Raw genomic sequence first — 16,858 nt, 5'->3', positions numbered from 1 at the left:
AACTTATAAAACAGGTGCCAAGTCTTTGTTAATATGAACTGCTGTTATCCATGTGGTCCCAAACTTATTACCCAGGCTTCTGGTATTGTGAAGTGTGGCTTTACTGTAACAGCTGACAGTCTCTGAAGTGAGCCACACACGGCCTTTCTCAGGTGTGAGGAGCAGGAGGGCTGTGTGTGGCCAGTGCCTGACCTGACCCACACTGCTTCAACAATCACGGCAAGAATTGTTTCTCTTCCTTCGGGCTGCAGTCTGTAACTTCTATCACCAGCAGCTCTTGCCAAAATTAACTGACTTTGTGTGTGTGTGTGTGTGTGTGTGTGTGTGTGTGTGTGTGTAGATGCTGAAAACATGAGCCATTTTGTAGGGGTCACTCAGAAGACAACAGCCAATATTCCCAGAAACGGAGTGGTCAGGTTTCCTTAAAAAATGTGCAGAGATTGTGTTTCTGGCAGTGAGGGCTCAAGTTAAAAGCAAACAAAAATACCACAGAACATAAAACAATTTGTTTTTTTGAAGGATTTGTAATTCTGAATTTGGATCCAGTTCTCTTAAATACATATTGAACTTCTCATTGAATATAGCTCTTTAGAAAAAATTTATTAATACAGAATCTTCATTTGTAGCTATTCAAGGAATTTGAATGATAAAGCCTTTATTAATTACCTCTGAATTAACTCTGTGGGGGCAATTTGGCAACAAATAGTGATCAGAGTACAAAGAGTAGCTTCATGAAAGTCACCTGAAATAATCCAACTGGCTGATGGATGAAACCTATGTTAGATGGGTCTACGCTGCACTCCGTGTTGTTTCCAACAGTGCCTTTCTCTGTGCCCGGGATGTAATGATGGCTTAGTCTGGGGGAAGTCTGTGTGGGGATGGCAGGGATAAGTCCCAGCCTGGTCCCAGGTGTGTCTGGGTCTCTATGGGTTCCCGAATACCTGTCTAAGCACTGTGGGAGACTCTGGCACTCTACATAAGGGGTTTGAGTTCAGGTGGGGGGAATCAGTTGAGAACAAAAGTGTATCCTTTATCTGAGTACAGAATTCTGAGAGTACAGATGCATGGTTGGGTTTATCAAGGAAGGCTTCTCAGGGACGCCAAGGACACTGCTTCACTTCATTGGCCAGATCACCTCATCTGGCCCCCTCAGTGAGTCCACTGTTCCTTGAACTTCTGTTTGTGGGCAGAACGGGACTTGATGTGGAACAGGGGAGAGGAAAAAGGACATTCTAGTGATTGGGAGAGTTAGGAAGTTCACCAGGGCGGGCTGTGTCAGTGCCCCAGGCATGGCTCTTATCTATGTGTTCTTTTTTCCTTTTCTAACGTTTTTCCCTCCAAGGATTTCAGAAATCTTTGCGGAGGACTAGGGAGAGTTGGCATGAGGGCTTACTTATCTGATATGATGGCCTGGTGTCTTTCCCTCTGGATTCCATTCCTTCATTCCTCTTTCTCTCTCAGAGGAAATGCCAAGGCCAGTTTGGTTCCTCATTCCCTCCTTTTTTTCTCATTAATCACACTTTTTAGATTGGTGTTATATGCTAGGCTTTGGGAATGCTCACATAAGCAAGGCATAGATAGCCCCGCCTCTGAAAGCAAGCCCAGCCCAAGAAAAAAAAATGACACCCGTGGGCATACAGTTGCTGGATCAGTGACCATGGGAGGAACACGTGGTCAGCTGCAGCCCAGGGCAGGGGGAGCCAAGCCATGCCCCCTGTGGGGGACAGACGCCCCCCCTTCTGGGGCCCACAAGATGAGACTGAGGCTCACAGGAGGAGCCTGATCCAATGAGCCAGACACATCCCTAAAGACGCGGTTCACATGATTCACCCTTGAGGCCAGGAGGGATCCTTGGAGCAGTGCTGGGGTGCATCATGGACCCTCCCCCCTTGAAAAAAGAAAGGAGGAAAGAGGACCGCTGCTCTTTTAATAAAAGCTTTTGCCAGAGAAACATTTCTGCAGCTTACGTTTTGTGGGTTCAGCCTTCTGTTGCAAGATGAGATACTTGTGGCTTTCTGGTCAGTTTATGTGATTGTTGTGTGCTGTGTCCTCTGTTTAAGGCTGTTGTCTCAGGAAAGGGATGCATACCTGCTTCACACCTGCTGTGGGAGAAGTGGGGCTGGACACCTCACACTTCACCATCCTGCTTCCCGTGGTGCCCCACACACCTTATTTTGTGCATGTTCTGGACAAGGACATAAGGCTTGAGTCTGTATCGGTCTGACTCACATATGGAGGAGGCAGTAGAATTGGGGTTAAAATCCTATTTCTGTCTGACCCAAGAGCCCAGGAGATTCCATTGCATTATACTCTTTCCCTAGAGAAAAGACAAACTCTTGTCCTTAGATCAAATAGGAATTTGCCTCGTCAACTGAAGATCTGATAAAACCAGAGGAGAGGCATAGGAATAGGGTCCTTCATGCAGCAGCAGGAGTGGAGTTAGTGTGGACAGACGCATAGGCGCCCAGAAGGCCTGGGTCACTGGGTGGATGTCACTCTGATGATGCTTTCACACCTCAGAATTGATAGAGGAAAAAAATGTGGCAGCAAGCTCTGTGGGCCTTTTTTTTTGTTTTCCTTTTTCCTGTTTTAGTTTCAAATGTGGACATTGCCCCATAGCTATTTCATGAAGCTGCCGAACAGCAAAATGGCTGCAAACACTGTCCGGGGCTCGTGTCAGTTCTGGCACTAATCCCAACACCAGGGCAAGCCGGTGATTTTGGGCATGTCTGCTGAGATCATATTGCAAAACTGCTACCCAGATATCTGCGACTTTGGCATTTCAGTTCTGCCCTGAAGATGCATGGGATGCACTCAAATTACAGCTTCGTTCCAAAAAGAATAGAAGACATTTTGAAGGAACTGCCTGCTAACTTCTCACATACCAGCATGCCAGTTCCGCCGCCCCGGGAACCCCGAGCTGTCCTGTTCATTGTATATCCCCAGCGATCAGAACCATGCCCAGCTCACTGTAGGAGCTCAGTAGTGACAGCAAGGACAATGGGTGGTGACCTTGGGGGGGCTGTGAGCACCGTACCGTGGACCCCCATCCCTGTCAGTCTAGGGCAGGATCCTTTCTGAGCCCTTGAAATCAGTGGTGGGGACACTCATAGTGATAATGATGTTGGTGACCAGAGCAGCCACCATGTGCCAGGTGCTGGCTTAGGCACTTTGCATAGAGGGTCTCATTTCCTCTGAATTTAACCATAGTGACATAGCAGAGCAGGTCATCTTGACACTCCTTCCTTTGCTAGTAAGGAAATGGAGGCTCAGCAAGGTTGGGACTTTGAACTAGTAGCTGATGTTCTGGCCTCACATTTCACTGAGAAAACAGAACTGGCCAGACAGAAGCGTCCTCAAACCCTTGCCACTAAATACACTGGCCTTTCTGTGTCTTCCTGCCTTCTCCAGATCCTACCTCCTGCTGCCTCTGGAAATTCTCCTCTGCTCATCTCCTCCAGCCAGCTTCCGCCATCCCTCCCCCGCAGCTGAGGGGCTTCTCAGAGGCGCCCCTGTGCCTTTGGGCTGTGTCTCCCTCCTCCTCCCTGCTCCTGGGAGCTGCACCCTCCTGGATCGCCCCCGCTTCCCTGGCTGTTCCAGCTCATTCTTGCACTGGCCTCTCTCCTTTGGCTCTGCTCCACGTACTGACCGGCTCTGGTCCTTATCCTGGACCTGCGTTCTGCTCTGTCTTCCCTCTGGCAACTCACTCCCTCCTGGGCTGGAAGCAGAGCCTCTTCTCCCCTAACTGCCTAGTTTAGTTCCAGCTTTGCCTGGAAGCGTGCCTTTTTCTCTGAACTCACCCACCTCACTTCTCCTCTACCCACTGCTTCTCTCTGCCTACTCCATCTGAGTGGCAGCACCCAGCTGCCTTGGAGGTGGCACTTCCCTCCTGCCCCACATAACTCACCTGCAGGGCCTGCTGGTTCTTCTCTAGAATCGTCCTCAAGCCACTGGTTCATTCCCTTCTGCCATCACACCGGGCCGCACTGCCCCTGGGGCTGACTCGTTCCCTTCTTAGTTTTTGTCTGCTATCCTCCATTGGTAGCACCAGTGCTGTCTACAATTTCTAACAGTGCCATGTTCCCCACCTCTCAGGCACTGTCTCAGACCATGTACGGTCCCCAGTGAGACCCAATGTGTCTGTGCTCTGTAGGCAGGAGCACTGGAGCACAGAGCATTTAATTAAATTTGCCCCAGGTGAAGGGTGGGATGAGAACTCAGGCATTCAGGCTCTGTGGCTTGTGCTCCTGGCCTCTATGCCATACCACCTCCCAGAAAGTCAATCCTGTAGCTCCCGGGCTCCTTGCTGGGCCTGAAAGCACTGAGCCACCCTCCTGGTGGCCTCCCACCATCTTCTGTCCCCCAACACCAGATGTTATCCTTAAGCACTTCACATCCACCATAGCACCTTTGCACCAGTTAGCTCTCTGCCTGGAAGCCTTATCCACTGGTTCCTCATGGGGCCACATCCTTCTGAGCATTTGACTCCCAGCCTGTAGGTCATCCCAGTGAGGCCTCTTTTTTTTTTTTTTAAGATTTTATTTATTTATTCATGAGAGACACACAGAGAGAGGCATAGACATAGGAAAAGGGAGGAGAAGCAGGCTCCATGCAGGGAGCCTGATGTGGGACTCGATCCCAGGACTTCAGGATCACGCCCTGGGCCGAAGGCAGATGCTCAACCACTGAGCCACCCAGGCATCCCTCAGTGAGGCCTCTTAATCTTGTAAATTAGCCATTTCCTCTTTGTTAAACATCACCTTCCAGTGTTATTATCAATTATTGCTGTCTTACTTTACCTTTGTGTTTGGGTAAGGCTCATTGTTCACCATAATACCACACTTATGCTGGAATGCAAGCCCCATGAGGGCAAGGCATTGCGATTTCCCTGTATCCCAAAACCTGTGTCAATACCAAGATCAGAGAGACATTTGGTGAATGAATGAGTGAATGAATGAGCACCTGGCATCACTTAAAGCCAAGTGCTTTTGAGCCCACAGATTTTCCCACCATACTGTATGCCTCTGCTTGTTCATTCTAGCTTCAGCCCCTTATGCAAGCATCCTTGCTTCCGAGAGTGCTCCAACATGTCTGCACTTTATTGTAGGTGATCCGAGATGTCTACAGTGGCTGCAGTGGGCCGGCGGATTCAGAAGGCCCACCCCCATCAAGCTCCCCAGTGCACAAGACAGAGCTGGAGAAGGTAAGTGCGTCTTTCTTCCCAGGAATGCTTTAGGCCTCCCTCAAAATTTTGATAACATTCTCTGGGAATTTTTGCACTGAGAGTTGGAGAAAAAATTGCAATCCTGCTGATTCTGCATTTCAAGTTCATGCTCTGTATGAAGCTTGACTTAGTCATTTTACAGACTATGTGGTTGGTTTGATCATCCCCAGCTTTAGATACAAAAGTGGGTTTAAAAGTGTGAAAGGATTTTAGGTGTGTAGGTTACTTAGCCATCATGGGGCAGAGTGGAACTCCACACGTTGGTCTCTGTATGTCTGGAATACAATAGGCACTGCCTAAGCAAGATCCCAAAGGTTTATTCCCAACAGACCAGAATACGTTCCCTGTCCCTTTCTGTTCTGTATTCATTTTGCTTGTTGGAAGACACAACGAGATCCCAGTGGTGGGGATAGAGGGCTGGCCTTTCTTGCTAGGATTGAGTAAACCCATCACTGCTGTGTGCCATGCCTGGCCTTCTCCAGCCATGCTTTCTATGTCTGTGTGCACCAGTCTCATTTTTGTGGAGGTCATGTGGGTTCTGTGGGCTTCTGTGGACCAGGAGCCTTCTGAGTCCTCTCTGTCTCATTCTTGCCTCTGTGAACAGATCCTTTTTGTCTATTCTTGTTTTAGCCTGAGTTTTCCAAGGAAGCAGATCTGACAGGGTGTGTGTGTGTGTGTGTGTTATCAAGTACATATAAAGTTTAAATGTAAAATGTTATATATGTTGTATGTAAACATGTACACAGATACACAGAAGTACATGCATATATACATACAAAGAGATTTATTATAAGGAATTGGCATATGTGATTATGGGGGCTAGAAAGTCCAAAATCTACAGTGTGGGTCTGTGGGCTGGAGACCTGGGGGAGCCAGTGGTGCAGATGAAGGCAGCCTTCTGGAGAATCCCTTCTTGCTGGGGAAGGTGGACTTGTTGTTCTATGTGGGCCTTCAACTGATGGGGTGAGGCCCACCCACACTGTCATGGACAGTCTGCTTACTCACAGTCCACTGACTTCAGTGTTAGTCTCATCCACCAGCCTCTTTCACATGGATGGACACATTAAATTAAGCTCGCAGGCCTCACCCAGACATTGTGACACAGCAGGCCCATTCATTTTTCTCCTGATTTCTTTTTTTTTTAAATATTTTATTTATTTATTCATGAGAGATACAGAGAGAGGGGCAGAGACACAGGCAGAGGGAGAAGCAGGCTCCCTGAGGGGAGCTGGACATGGGACTCAATCCCAGGACTCTGGAATCATGACCTGGGCCAAAGGCAGATGCTCAACCACTGAGCCACCCAGGCATCCCTTTTCTCTTGATTTCAAAACCAATGCCTGCTCACTGTAGAAACTCAGAAAGTCTAGAGAAAGAAACAGGAGGAAAGAAGTCCCTCATGAGTCCACTGCACAGAGGAGGCAGCTCCCCACAACACTGCGTGTTAAATCAGCTTGAGTGGTCTGATGCATCAATTGCTTACACTGCCTTTCCATCTGTTACCCGTATGCTATTAGCAATGTTCCAGGCTTTTGAAAACTCGTAATAAGGAGCAGGCACTTCTGCATTTTCAGCAGGTGTGTAACACCAGATCCATGCGCCTCTACTATTGTTTGGGTCTGTACCCATCACCCCCGTCCCGTCCTCTCCCTTCGGACAGTTTAAAACAGCATGGTCCTTGGTGTCTCGCACACGAGACTTCACTGTGTCTCTGTTAGCTAAGAAGAGACTCCCAGAAGCTGGGTTACTAGACCAAACAGTGGAAATATTCTTACAATTTTGATTCATATTTTAAACATATCACTTTCCAGACAGGCTGCTCCCAAACCCTGTGCTATCGACAGTGTGTCAGAGCTCCCATTCCCCATGGGCAGTGGCTGTTCTCTCTGACTACCCTGTTAGCACCTGGCCAGACCTGCCAACCCAGACCCCAGTCTCCTGGCCCAAGAGCTGGGGCAGTGGTGGCCTTTGGTTATTCTTTCGCTGGGACTCGGCACACTATAGGCCCCCACTAGAGCCTGCAGCTCTTCCCCGTGCCACTGTGGGATCACAAACCCCTGCCTGCCATCCTTGGACAATACCACTCGGACCCCTCATGAGTGGATAATGGGGCATGTTCCCTGGTGCCCTGGCATCGTGCAGATAGTCCATTGGTCTCTAGTTGGCCAAGCTCTGTGCCTTTGGGCTGTGATGTGTGGGACCAGGAGGGTTTGTCCAAGCTCATGTCCTCCACTGTGATGCCACAGTTCTCCCCCAGAATGGAGGATTCCAGCTCTAAGCAACATCTCTTCTCCAGTTGCCAGCTCAGAATCCTAGTCATGGTTCCTACAATCAGATACCAGGGCTAAACTATTGTAGGTACTCCGGTGCGCCCTGGGGCAGTTTTGACAGTGGCCTGTCTGCATATGTTCGGAGTGTGTCTGTTATGGTCAGATATCTGACCTCACCCAATTATTGGCCGGCGACAGGGAAAGTTGAGCAGGTGATGGGCTCTTTCCTTCTGGAAGGATGACATGGCTTGGTGAAGGGAATATTTTTTTTGTAATCTTAATATTTTTTCAAAATTACTTGCAAGAAAAAGTGATTTGGATGAGATGGAGCAGGGGCCAGAGTGTGTGTTAGTAGTGCCCCAGTGAGTCTGCCCTTCGTTCCTCTGCTGTTTCTGAAGCTGAGTAGTGAGCCGGCTGGCAGCCTGTCTGTGCTTGAACCCTGGCCTCTGTACATGGTCGTGGACTCAACCACACTTCCTTTCACCTCAGAGATCACTTTGTACTGATCCCTTGGCCAGTGTGACCCACTGTGAGAATAACTTAATCCTTTTTACCCTCGCAGAAACTGTCTTCTGAGAGACCCAGCTCCGATGGAGAGGGTGTTACAGAAAATGGCATCACTGTGTGTAATGGAAAAGAACAAGGTGAGTTCTGCTCATGCCCAAAACACAAAAACAAAAGTAAGAAAAGAAAATATAAAATGTGTCCAGCTCTATGGACTTTGTGTGACAAGTTTCCTTGGAAGTTCAGTGATGTAGTTGGCATCACCCGGTGTCATATGCTGGAAGCACAGAGAAACCCCTTTGGTTGATGGGAACTCCGCGTGTCTTAACCTGCCGTCCTACTGAACCCTGGCCCAGGTGTGCCCTGTTTATATTTTAACTTCCAGGCCTCTGGCAGCTTATTTCCTTACCTGATTTATCACTGAGAGAAATTTGCTGTGAGGAGGTGGATGAGTGGGATGGGAAGCCTGCATGCCCACCCCATGCCACCTTTGCTCAGCCCCAGAGCCCAGGCAAGCCTTCCTGCTGTCAGAGGCCACTTGCCAGTGTCCCGTCTGTGAAACGAGGAGGCCAGCCTCACAGGTTTGCAATCTTTTTAAAAATGATGTTCTGAAATGTCTTTATTCACTTTCATTTAAAAATGACTTGTTAAAGTTGTGGTTAAATACACGTTAACATACAGTTCGCATTCTCAGTCCCTTTGTGTCCAGTTCAGCACTGTTAGGGATGTTCACAATGTTGGGCAGCTGTCCCATCGTCCAGCTCCAGAGCTCTTTTCATCTTGTAAAACTGGCAGTCTGTGCCCATAAACACTAGCTCCCTCGACCCCTCCTCAGCCCGTGGCGCCCTCCACTCTACCTCCTGTCTCTATGAATCTGAGGACTCAAGGAAGCTCATATGAGCGCAGTCTTACAGCATTTGTCCCTTTGTGACCGGCTTGTTTCACTCAGCACAGCATCCTCAAGGTCTGTCCACATGGTGTTGGGTATCAGAATGTCCTTCCTTTTAAGACTGAATAGCATTCCGTCTTCTGGATGGACCACATCGCGTTAATCCACCCATCCTGTGGACCCTTGGGCTCTTCCATGTTTTGGCTACTGTGAATGATGCTGCTGTGAACATGAGCATTTGGATTTTGAATTCTTTTTTCTAAGTCAGCTTTACGAGGCATATATGTCCAGTAAAATCCACACTTCTTGGCACACAGTTCTTTGAGCTTTGGCAGACACAGGAGTGTAACCCTCACCACAGTCCAGATGTGGGACATTTCCGTTACCCCAAAATGTCCCCCATACCCCTGGTAGCACCCACTCTGTTTTCCATCCTTTACAGAATGTCTTAGACATGGAATCAGACAGTCTGTGGCCTTTGGGTCTGGCTGCTTTCCCCGGCATGGTGCACGTGAGATGTACCCACATTGTAGTGTGAGTCAGGAGTCTGTTCCTTTATGTGGCCAGGCTGCTTTCCTGGGTGCAGATGGGCCACAGTTTAGGTATCCCCTCACCTACTGAAGGACAGCTGGGTGTTTCCAGGTTTAAGCAGTAGTGCATACAGCTGTTCTAGACACTCAACAGGATTTGCATGAACGTGTATCTCGTTTCTCTTGGATAAATATCTAGGGGTGGAATTTGAGGGCCATGGGTGTTCTCACCACCTTGCTAATGTCATTTTGTTTTATTCTTTTATTCTGGTCATTTTAATGGGCATATAGTGCTCTGTAATGGTGGCTTTAACTTGTATTTTCCTAAAGACTAAGGATCTTGAACCTTTTTTAATGTGCTTTTTTTTTTTGCCAACCATATATCATCTGATGAAATGTCTACCCAAATCTTTGCCCCTATTTTTATTGGATTTTGTTCATATTTACTGACTTCTGAGAGTTTTTTATATATTTTGAGTCCAAGTCCTGTATCAACGTGTTTTGCATATAGCTTATCCTGGTCCGTGGCTTGGCTTTCACTTTCCTTCCCAGTGTGTGGGCTGAGAGGAGGGTGGGATTTGTGGGTCATGGGGAAGATTCTTTGTGCAGAGCCAACAGCCTGTGTGCTCCTGGCCCTGTGACCTCGGCTTCCGAGGGGAGCGGTCTGCCCACTCAGCTCATCTGCGCTCCCTCGCCAGAATAGAGCAGGCCCCTCCCAGCTCTGAAGTGAGGCCCCCTTCCACCAAACAGCAACCCAGACCATAGAATCTTGAAAGGCAAATAACCAAGACTATTGTGTTATTACAAGGTTCATGCCAAAAGGTCACGACCTCTGCCTTTGCCCATGTGATTCTCTAACTGCAAATAACCAAGACTATTGTGTTATTACAAGGTTCATGCCAAAAGGTCACGACCTCTGCCTTTGCCCATGTGATTCTCTAACTGCGTCTCGTCCGAGTGCAATTTCAGCAATCTCTGTCAGAAGTCACTCAGGGGAAGGCATCGTGTGTGTCTTCTATGGGCTTTGATTAGGTGTAATCAAAGCCAGGAGAGCTAAGTTTTGCTCTGAATCAGAATAACCTGCAATCTCAGGTTCCTACTCAGATGCTGGGGTGCAGCAGCCATGGCTCTTTGGTTGGGTCTCTTTCCTCTTTTGGTCCCTATTGGAAATCAGGTTCACAGGATGATACGAATGGATGTATGCATTGGAGAATACACCTGTATCTAAAATCCTTCTGCTTCCTTTTCACAAGGAAGGTGACCTGGATTCAAAATTGTTCTGCTTTGCGTGTAGCAGACACTCCCTGAGTGGTTGCTGAAGGAGGCCAATAGTTTAAATTCCTCCTGGCTTCTGCCTTAGCATCTATTCCTGCTGCTCACACTAGAGCTTTTTGCAGTTGAGAGATTTCAGCACAGCTCCCCTTATCCCAGCCATACCATGGCTCAGAGACTCTGCTGGCCAGAGGGATGGGTCTGCGCTGATGATAGTTATGGCTTTAAAAATGCCAGGAGTTAGCTTTGCTTTGGTGGCCTGTCCCTCACTGCCCACCATGCGCTCACAGTGTGTGCTGTTTGGACTCCTGGGGCTTTCCTGCCCTCTGACTTCAGTTGAGAGTTCTGAGTTTCGGGAGTTTCTTCATGATTTGTTGCATGGGCCAGATTCTGCTTTTGTGTAGTAAATAGCGTCAACATAGTCTCACATTCCTCCATACTTTGGGTTTTTCTTCCAAGGAGTCTCATACTTCCGCTTTTGCAAAAAATTAATCAGTGGTCCTTCAAGGAATTAAAAGTATGATCTCTTTTCTTTGTAGTCATGCTCCAGCAGGGGCTTTCCAAATAGGAGCAACTGCTAGTAGAGTTGGAAGTAAACGTAACCTTGAGCCGTGAGCTGTGAAGAAGTGGTCCGCCTGCCCCCTGAGCCTGCAAAAGGGGGCCTCCAGGGAATGCTGGGAACACCTTCCTTTCAGAGCTTAGCCTGAACGGGACTATGGTCACAGATGGTCTCGAGGCTCTTTCAGAAAAGCTAAGAGGGACCGTCCACGGCAGCTTTCACTTCTGGCATGGCCACGCTGAAAGCACAACGACACAGCCATCCAAACGGCAGATCCCCATGTCTGGGGGCAACTGGGGGGAATGTGCCTTCCCACTAAGGTTAAGGCAGGTTCTTCATGCTTCGTTTGAAAAGAGAGGGTAGGTGGGTATTGGGAGACTGCAAGGGGCGCGAGTGGCCTTCTGCGCTCCATGCTTCTATATCACGTGAGGCCTTCACAAGACACAGGCTGGGCCCTTAAACATCAGATGTTTATTTCTCGCGGTACTGCCAGCCGGGAGCCCCAGATGGTGCTGCCATCAGAGCTGGTTGCTGGGGAAGCCTCTTCCTGGCCTGCGAATGGCCGCCTCCCTCTGTCCTCAGGTGGCCTTTCTTCTGCGTTCACAGCCTCTTAAAAAGGACACTAATCCTGCTGGATCAGGCCCCCACCCTTATGACCTCATGTGACCCCATCACCAAATATAGCCACATTGGGGTTAGGGCTTCAACATAGGGATTCCGAGGGCACTTCATTCAGTCTGGAACAAACACTGTGTTTACCCAGAAACTAGGCATAGCTTCTCTTCTGTCAGCTGTTGTTTCTAGAGAGAGAGACAGGCTGAAAATCAAGTGACTGAGCTCGTGATGGCCCCTAGTCTGCGGGGCTCAGGAGAGTGAGAGCAGATGGGGCAGGGGTGGGTATGTGGGCCTGCACCTCGTGTTCTGCTGGTGGTGGCTGTGGCAGAGTGAGACTGGAAGAGAGAGGATGTTCCCCCACCCCCGCCATGAGGTAGAGCGAGTCATCTGTATCACAGGGGCTTTAAGAATGAGGCCCAGGGTTGTAATTCCATGTCCAAGGGCCCCTCTCTCTGACATTATCCTGTGGCTGTTTATGCTGTGTTCTTATGGTCATGGGCTAAGCAGGAGGGGAAGGAGTTCCTGCCTCATTATATTTTCTCAAGGGGCTGTGATGCTCTGTGGGTTATAGACTGGGAGGTGGGAGTCACCCTGGAGAGGGAGACACCAGGAGGGTTGTTGGGGCCCATGGAGCCCCTCTCCTGCCTACCCCACTCCATAGTGAAGCTGCACTTGACCCTCCTGGATGTCCCAGTGTTCTGTGTGGCCTGAGAAGTGGCCTTTGCCCCTTGCCTCCACAAGGAGCCAGGCACATAATGGCCTCGGATGATGGGGATGAGTGACCTGTCCCTTTGCAGAGTTACTGTGGGAAGAAGGGTCTTGCCCCCAGGTCCTCCGTGCACACTCAACGCACCATCTGATCTCGAGATCCCAAATGGGGGTCCAGAGTTGCCAGACCTTCCAGTTTCCCAAAGGAAGCCAGCAATCATCTTAAGGCACAATGTTTGTAAATTTGATATATTGGATGTGACTTCATAATTTAATGCTCTGCAGGCTAAAGCAGACCATGATGGGCTGAGAGTTCTGGAGAGGGCAGAGCTGCATGCATGTCTCAGGGACAGGCACGGGGCTGCTGGAGGGCTTCCTGGGGCTGGGGAAGACTGAGGTCCCCCTTTCCCTTCTCATCCCCTCCCTGAACTGGCCAGGGTGGGGCCACACTGCTTCTTTCTGTTCCTCAGACGTGTCCAGCTCCTTTCAGCCTCATGGCCTTTGTGTTGGCTGATGTCCTTCCTGCCCAGAAGGTTCTTCCTTGGGTTCTGCACAGCCGCTACCTTGTCACCCAGCTCCCAGCTCAAAATTCGGAAGGTTGCCCATTTGGAAGGTTCCCCCAACCACCCAGTGCCTCTGCCGTGTCACCCACTATAGATCTCTGCACGGGCCTGGCTGCCATTGGACCTCCTCCGTGCATGCCTGTGCATGCATGCATGGGTACACATGTACACACACGTGTATCTGCTCTTAGCCTACTCTAGAACATGCGTTCCCTCAGGATGCCTGTTTTCTGCTGTCCTCCTTTATGTTTACACTGATAGCTAGCACATAGCAGGTGCTCAAGCAATGAAAATTGAAGAAAATAGGACTGACTATGATTTATGCTTTATTATTATTGTCTTAGGTTATAGTCTGTAATTGAAATACACTTTCTCATTTTCACCATTTTCTTGACAGTTAAGAGGAAAAAGAGTTCCAAATCAGAGGCCAAGGGCACAGTGTCTAAAGTCACTGGGAAGAAGATCACCAAGATCATTGGCTTGGGGAAGAAAAAGCCATCAACAGATGAGCAGACCTCATCAGCAGAGGAGGATGTCCCCACTTGTGGTAAGACGGAGGGTGCTTGGGTATGAACGGCGCTCATCCAGTGCATGGCCTCTTCTGGAGTTGCGTTTGCATCTGCTGGGCTCTTTCAAGACAGACTTGTGATCCTCAGAATGGCGGGAAATGTACTACATTTTTACTGCTTATTAATAAAAGATCTTGCAGGGGTTTGAAATGATCTCTGAGGTTCTTTCAAGATGAAAAACAAATTCTTTCTTTGATCCCATGAAGTTCTCCCAAATTCCTTTTAAACGTTTCTAAACTGGGACACATGCACAGGACTTGGTGAGCGAAGGAGGAGGTAGTGTGGAGCATAGCATGTGCATGGGGTGACAGCGCTTTCCCAGGGCTACACCGGTAGAACAAGCATCCTGGCGGGCTGCATGTCTCAAACCTCAATTTCAAGCAAGTACAGCCTGATGGACCATCCCATCATCAGCCCATCACCTGAAGTCCTTTCTGAGCAGGTGCCCCTGCCAGGACAGGGTGGGCACCCACGATGTGGCCCCGGCCCTCTCAGGGCTATCGCTTGTGTGGCAGAGGCGGGTCTGAAGGAGGGATCACAGGGAGAGACATGCAGTGCCTCCTGGTGATGAAGAGGAGGAAAACCAGGGCAGCGGGAGCGTCTCCCAGGGACCCAAGTGAGGTGGAGGCATGGGCAGGGGGCTGCTGGGAAGTGGTGGCGGTTGTACAGACACCCATTTCCTCAGGCACCAAGCAGTCCTTTGCTGGAGAACAACACTCAAAGCCAGACCGCAGGGCTTTGGCCTCTATTAGGAATCGAGGTGGGCCTAGGTGCCCGTGCACTCCAGCGGCACGGCCAGTGTTCTGTCAGGGCAGGTCCTTGGTCTCTTCCTTCTGCACGCTTGCTCTACTCACCCCTGTGTCTCAATGAGCACAAGTGTGCACCCTGTCTGCCCAAGGTATGGGGGCCTTATATGGGGGGATACACGGTCCCAAGTGCCCAAGTTGGCCATATAGACAAAGATAAATTAATCCAACAGCTGCCCTGTCCCAGGGTGTGAGCTATGCCAGGAGGACAACAGAAGAGTTAGCGCTACAGTGGAGGGGGTGGGTTACAGAGCTGGCTGGGTGCCAGAGCTTGCAGGAGCCAGGTGTGTGCTGCACCCTGAGGATAGGTCCAGGTGAGGTCCTAGCTCCCCCTGGCTGTGATGGTTGTGGTTCTAGGAAAATGCACACGTGAGACTTCAAGGCCTGGTAGAATCATGTCCTTTGTCAAGCCTTGGCTACCCTGGGTGGTGATGCAGAAGTGTCTGTACAGGGGAAGCTGGCTGGGCAGACGGCGGGGAGGGCCTGGTGAAGTGGCCGCTTCTGGACTTTTGGGAGCAGAATGCTACCAAAAGGAGACCAAGGGCCCCTGCATCTGTCCCTAGTCAAATGGCAGTAGGTAGTAGTCCTAGAAGCAGGCTGACTGAAGCTCTTTCTGTTACCCTACATAAAAGAGAGAGTTTCACCTTGCTGATGTTATAGCAGAGTGGACGGGGCCCAGGCCCAGAGGGCTGAGGTTACAGCAGGGGAAATGGGACCCTAACTAAAGGGGCTAAGGTTACAGCAGAAGGGATGGGGCCTAGGCTTTGAGGGGCTGACATTACAGCAGACCACACAAGGCTCTAGCCTGGGGGGAGCAGAAGGAAGAACAGGAATTCGTTGATGCCAGGGTGCTATTTTATCTCCGCCTCTGCCTTTCTTGGTGCCACAAAAGCCCTTGGTGGTGTGGGATTGTTTCTCCCTTGGGTTGGCCCTGGAGGGCAGTTAGGAATTATAAATGGAAACAGGAAATTATCCAACAAAGGGAACTGCTTTTTTAGCTTCATTTTTGTCTTTTTTTTTTTTCTTTTTTGGTCTATTTATTTATTTGAGAGAGAGAGTGTGTGCGTGTGCAAGCGGGAGAGAGGGAGAGAAAATCTCAAGCAGACTCCCTGCTGAGCGTGGAGCCTGACACAGGCTACACTCTCCTGATCCTGAGGCCATGACCTGAGCAGAAACCAAGAGTCAGACACTCAACTGACTGAGCCACCCTGGCACCCCCCACCCCCAGTTTTTGTCTTTTAAACCGCTCTAGGTCAGCGGAAGAAGTAGAAACATTTGTGTGGAATGTGGGGAGACTCTGGGGTCCAGACCCCATTACAAACAGTGCACTGAGCCTGGGAGGCCGTGGCCTGCTCTAAGCTGCACAGCTGGGAGCAGCGGTGGTGGGGAAGCTGGCCCGCTGACCCAGCTCTGCCCCCGCCTTCCGCATCTGCCCGCTCATAACCCCTCATAAACAGCCTCACTGCTGGTGCTCGGGCACTGCAGGAAATCCTGTTGCTGGCGCTTTCTTGGAAACATAGTTGGCTGCTCCGTGTGCAGGAAGGGGGAATCTGGGGGCTGTAATTACACGTGTGGATTTCCACCAAACTGCTCGGAGGACATTGTTTGTGTCTATTAAGAGAACTTCCTCTGTCCGTAAGATTTGAAATTGTCATCTAGATTTTCGCTGGGTCCCAGGGCCAGAGAAGGGATCTATAGAGAAAGGAATGGGGGAAATGACTATTCTCAATTATTTTGGTACAGCTGCAAAGTTGTAGGCAGAAAGTGTTAGCTAGCTAAGGGCCCGAGACTCTGACCATGCTGAGCTGTGGCCATGCAGCTGTTTGCCCCTGAGCGGAGGGGCCAGGCCAGAGGGGGGCGGGCTGCTAGAAGATCGCTCCCAGGAGCAACAGAGACCTGGGTTCAAGTTCAGATTTTCTGCGAAACGTAATTGGGCAGGTGCATAATAGAAACAGATGCATAATAAAAACCTGTGTGTTGGGGAGAGGTGGTAGGAGATGGTTTCTGCGGGCACCCCCACACTGGCGAGTGGGGAGGGGCAGTGAGTTCCCTGGCCAGTTGACAGGGTCAGCCCCGCAAGCCCCATAGCACTGCTTCTTCCTTCCCCGAACCCTGTGGTGATGCTGAGCGTTGGCTGGGTGAGCGCTGCACTCAGACATGTGCATGCTATGATTTGAGATGTGAGCCAGACCCATGAGCAAGGAAGGATCTTCTATTTGCCTTTCCCTGATGCTTACAAGCCTATGACCTCCATGGTTGTTGTCAGGAAACGCATGTCCTCTCCCCCGTCTGTGCCCCACTGGACCAGCACACTAGCCTCCTGATCGGCTGCCTTCTCTGCGCCCTCCA

At 50.0% G+C, this 16,858-nt stretch overlaps 1 protein-coding gene across 13 annotated transcripts in view; it reads left to right on the top strand.

The window, feature by feature from the left end:
• The window catches only part of AFAP1 (actin filament associated protein 1), a 142,279-nt gene that overhangs the window by 89,047 nt on the left and 36,374 nt on the right, over positions 1-16,858 (top strand). For all 13 annotated transcript variants that reach the window (XM_049108525.1, XM_049108524.1, XM_049108523.1 and 10 more), the window contains 3 exons: positions 5,108-5,203; positions 8,057-8,138; positions 13,532-13,681. In XM_049108525.1, coding sequence (XP_048964482.1) covers positions 5,108-5,203; positions 8,057-8,138; positions 13,532-13,681 — 328 coding nt within the window. The remainder of the gene's footprint in view (positions 1-5,107; positions 5,204-8,056; positions 8,139-13,531; positions 13,682-16,858) is intronic.

This window comes from Canis lupus, chromosome 3 (genome assembly GCF_003254725.2).
Source record: "Canis lupus dingo isolate Sandy chromosome 3, ASM325472v2, whole genome shotgun sequence".
Classification (NCBI taxonomy): domain Eukaryota; kingdom Metazoa; phylum Chordata; class Mammalia; order Carnivora; family Canidae; genus Canis; species Canis lupus.
This window is presented reverse-complemented; position numbering and strand designations above follow the sequence as displayed.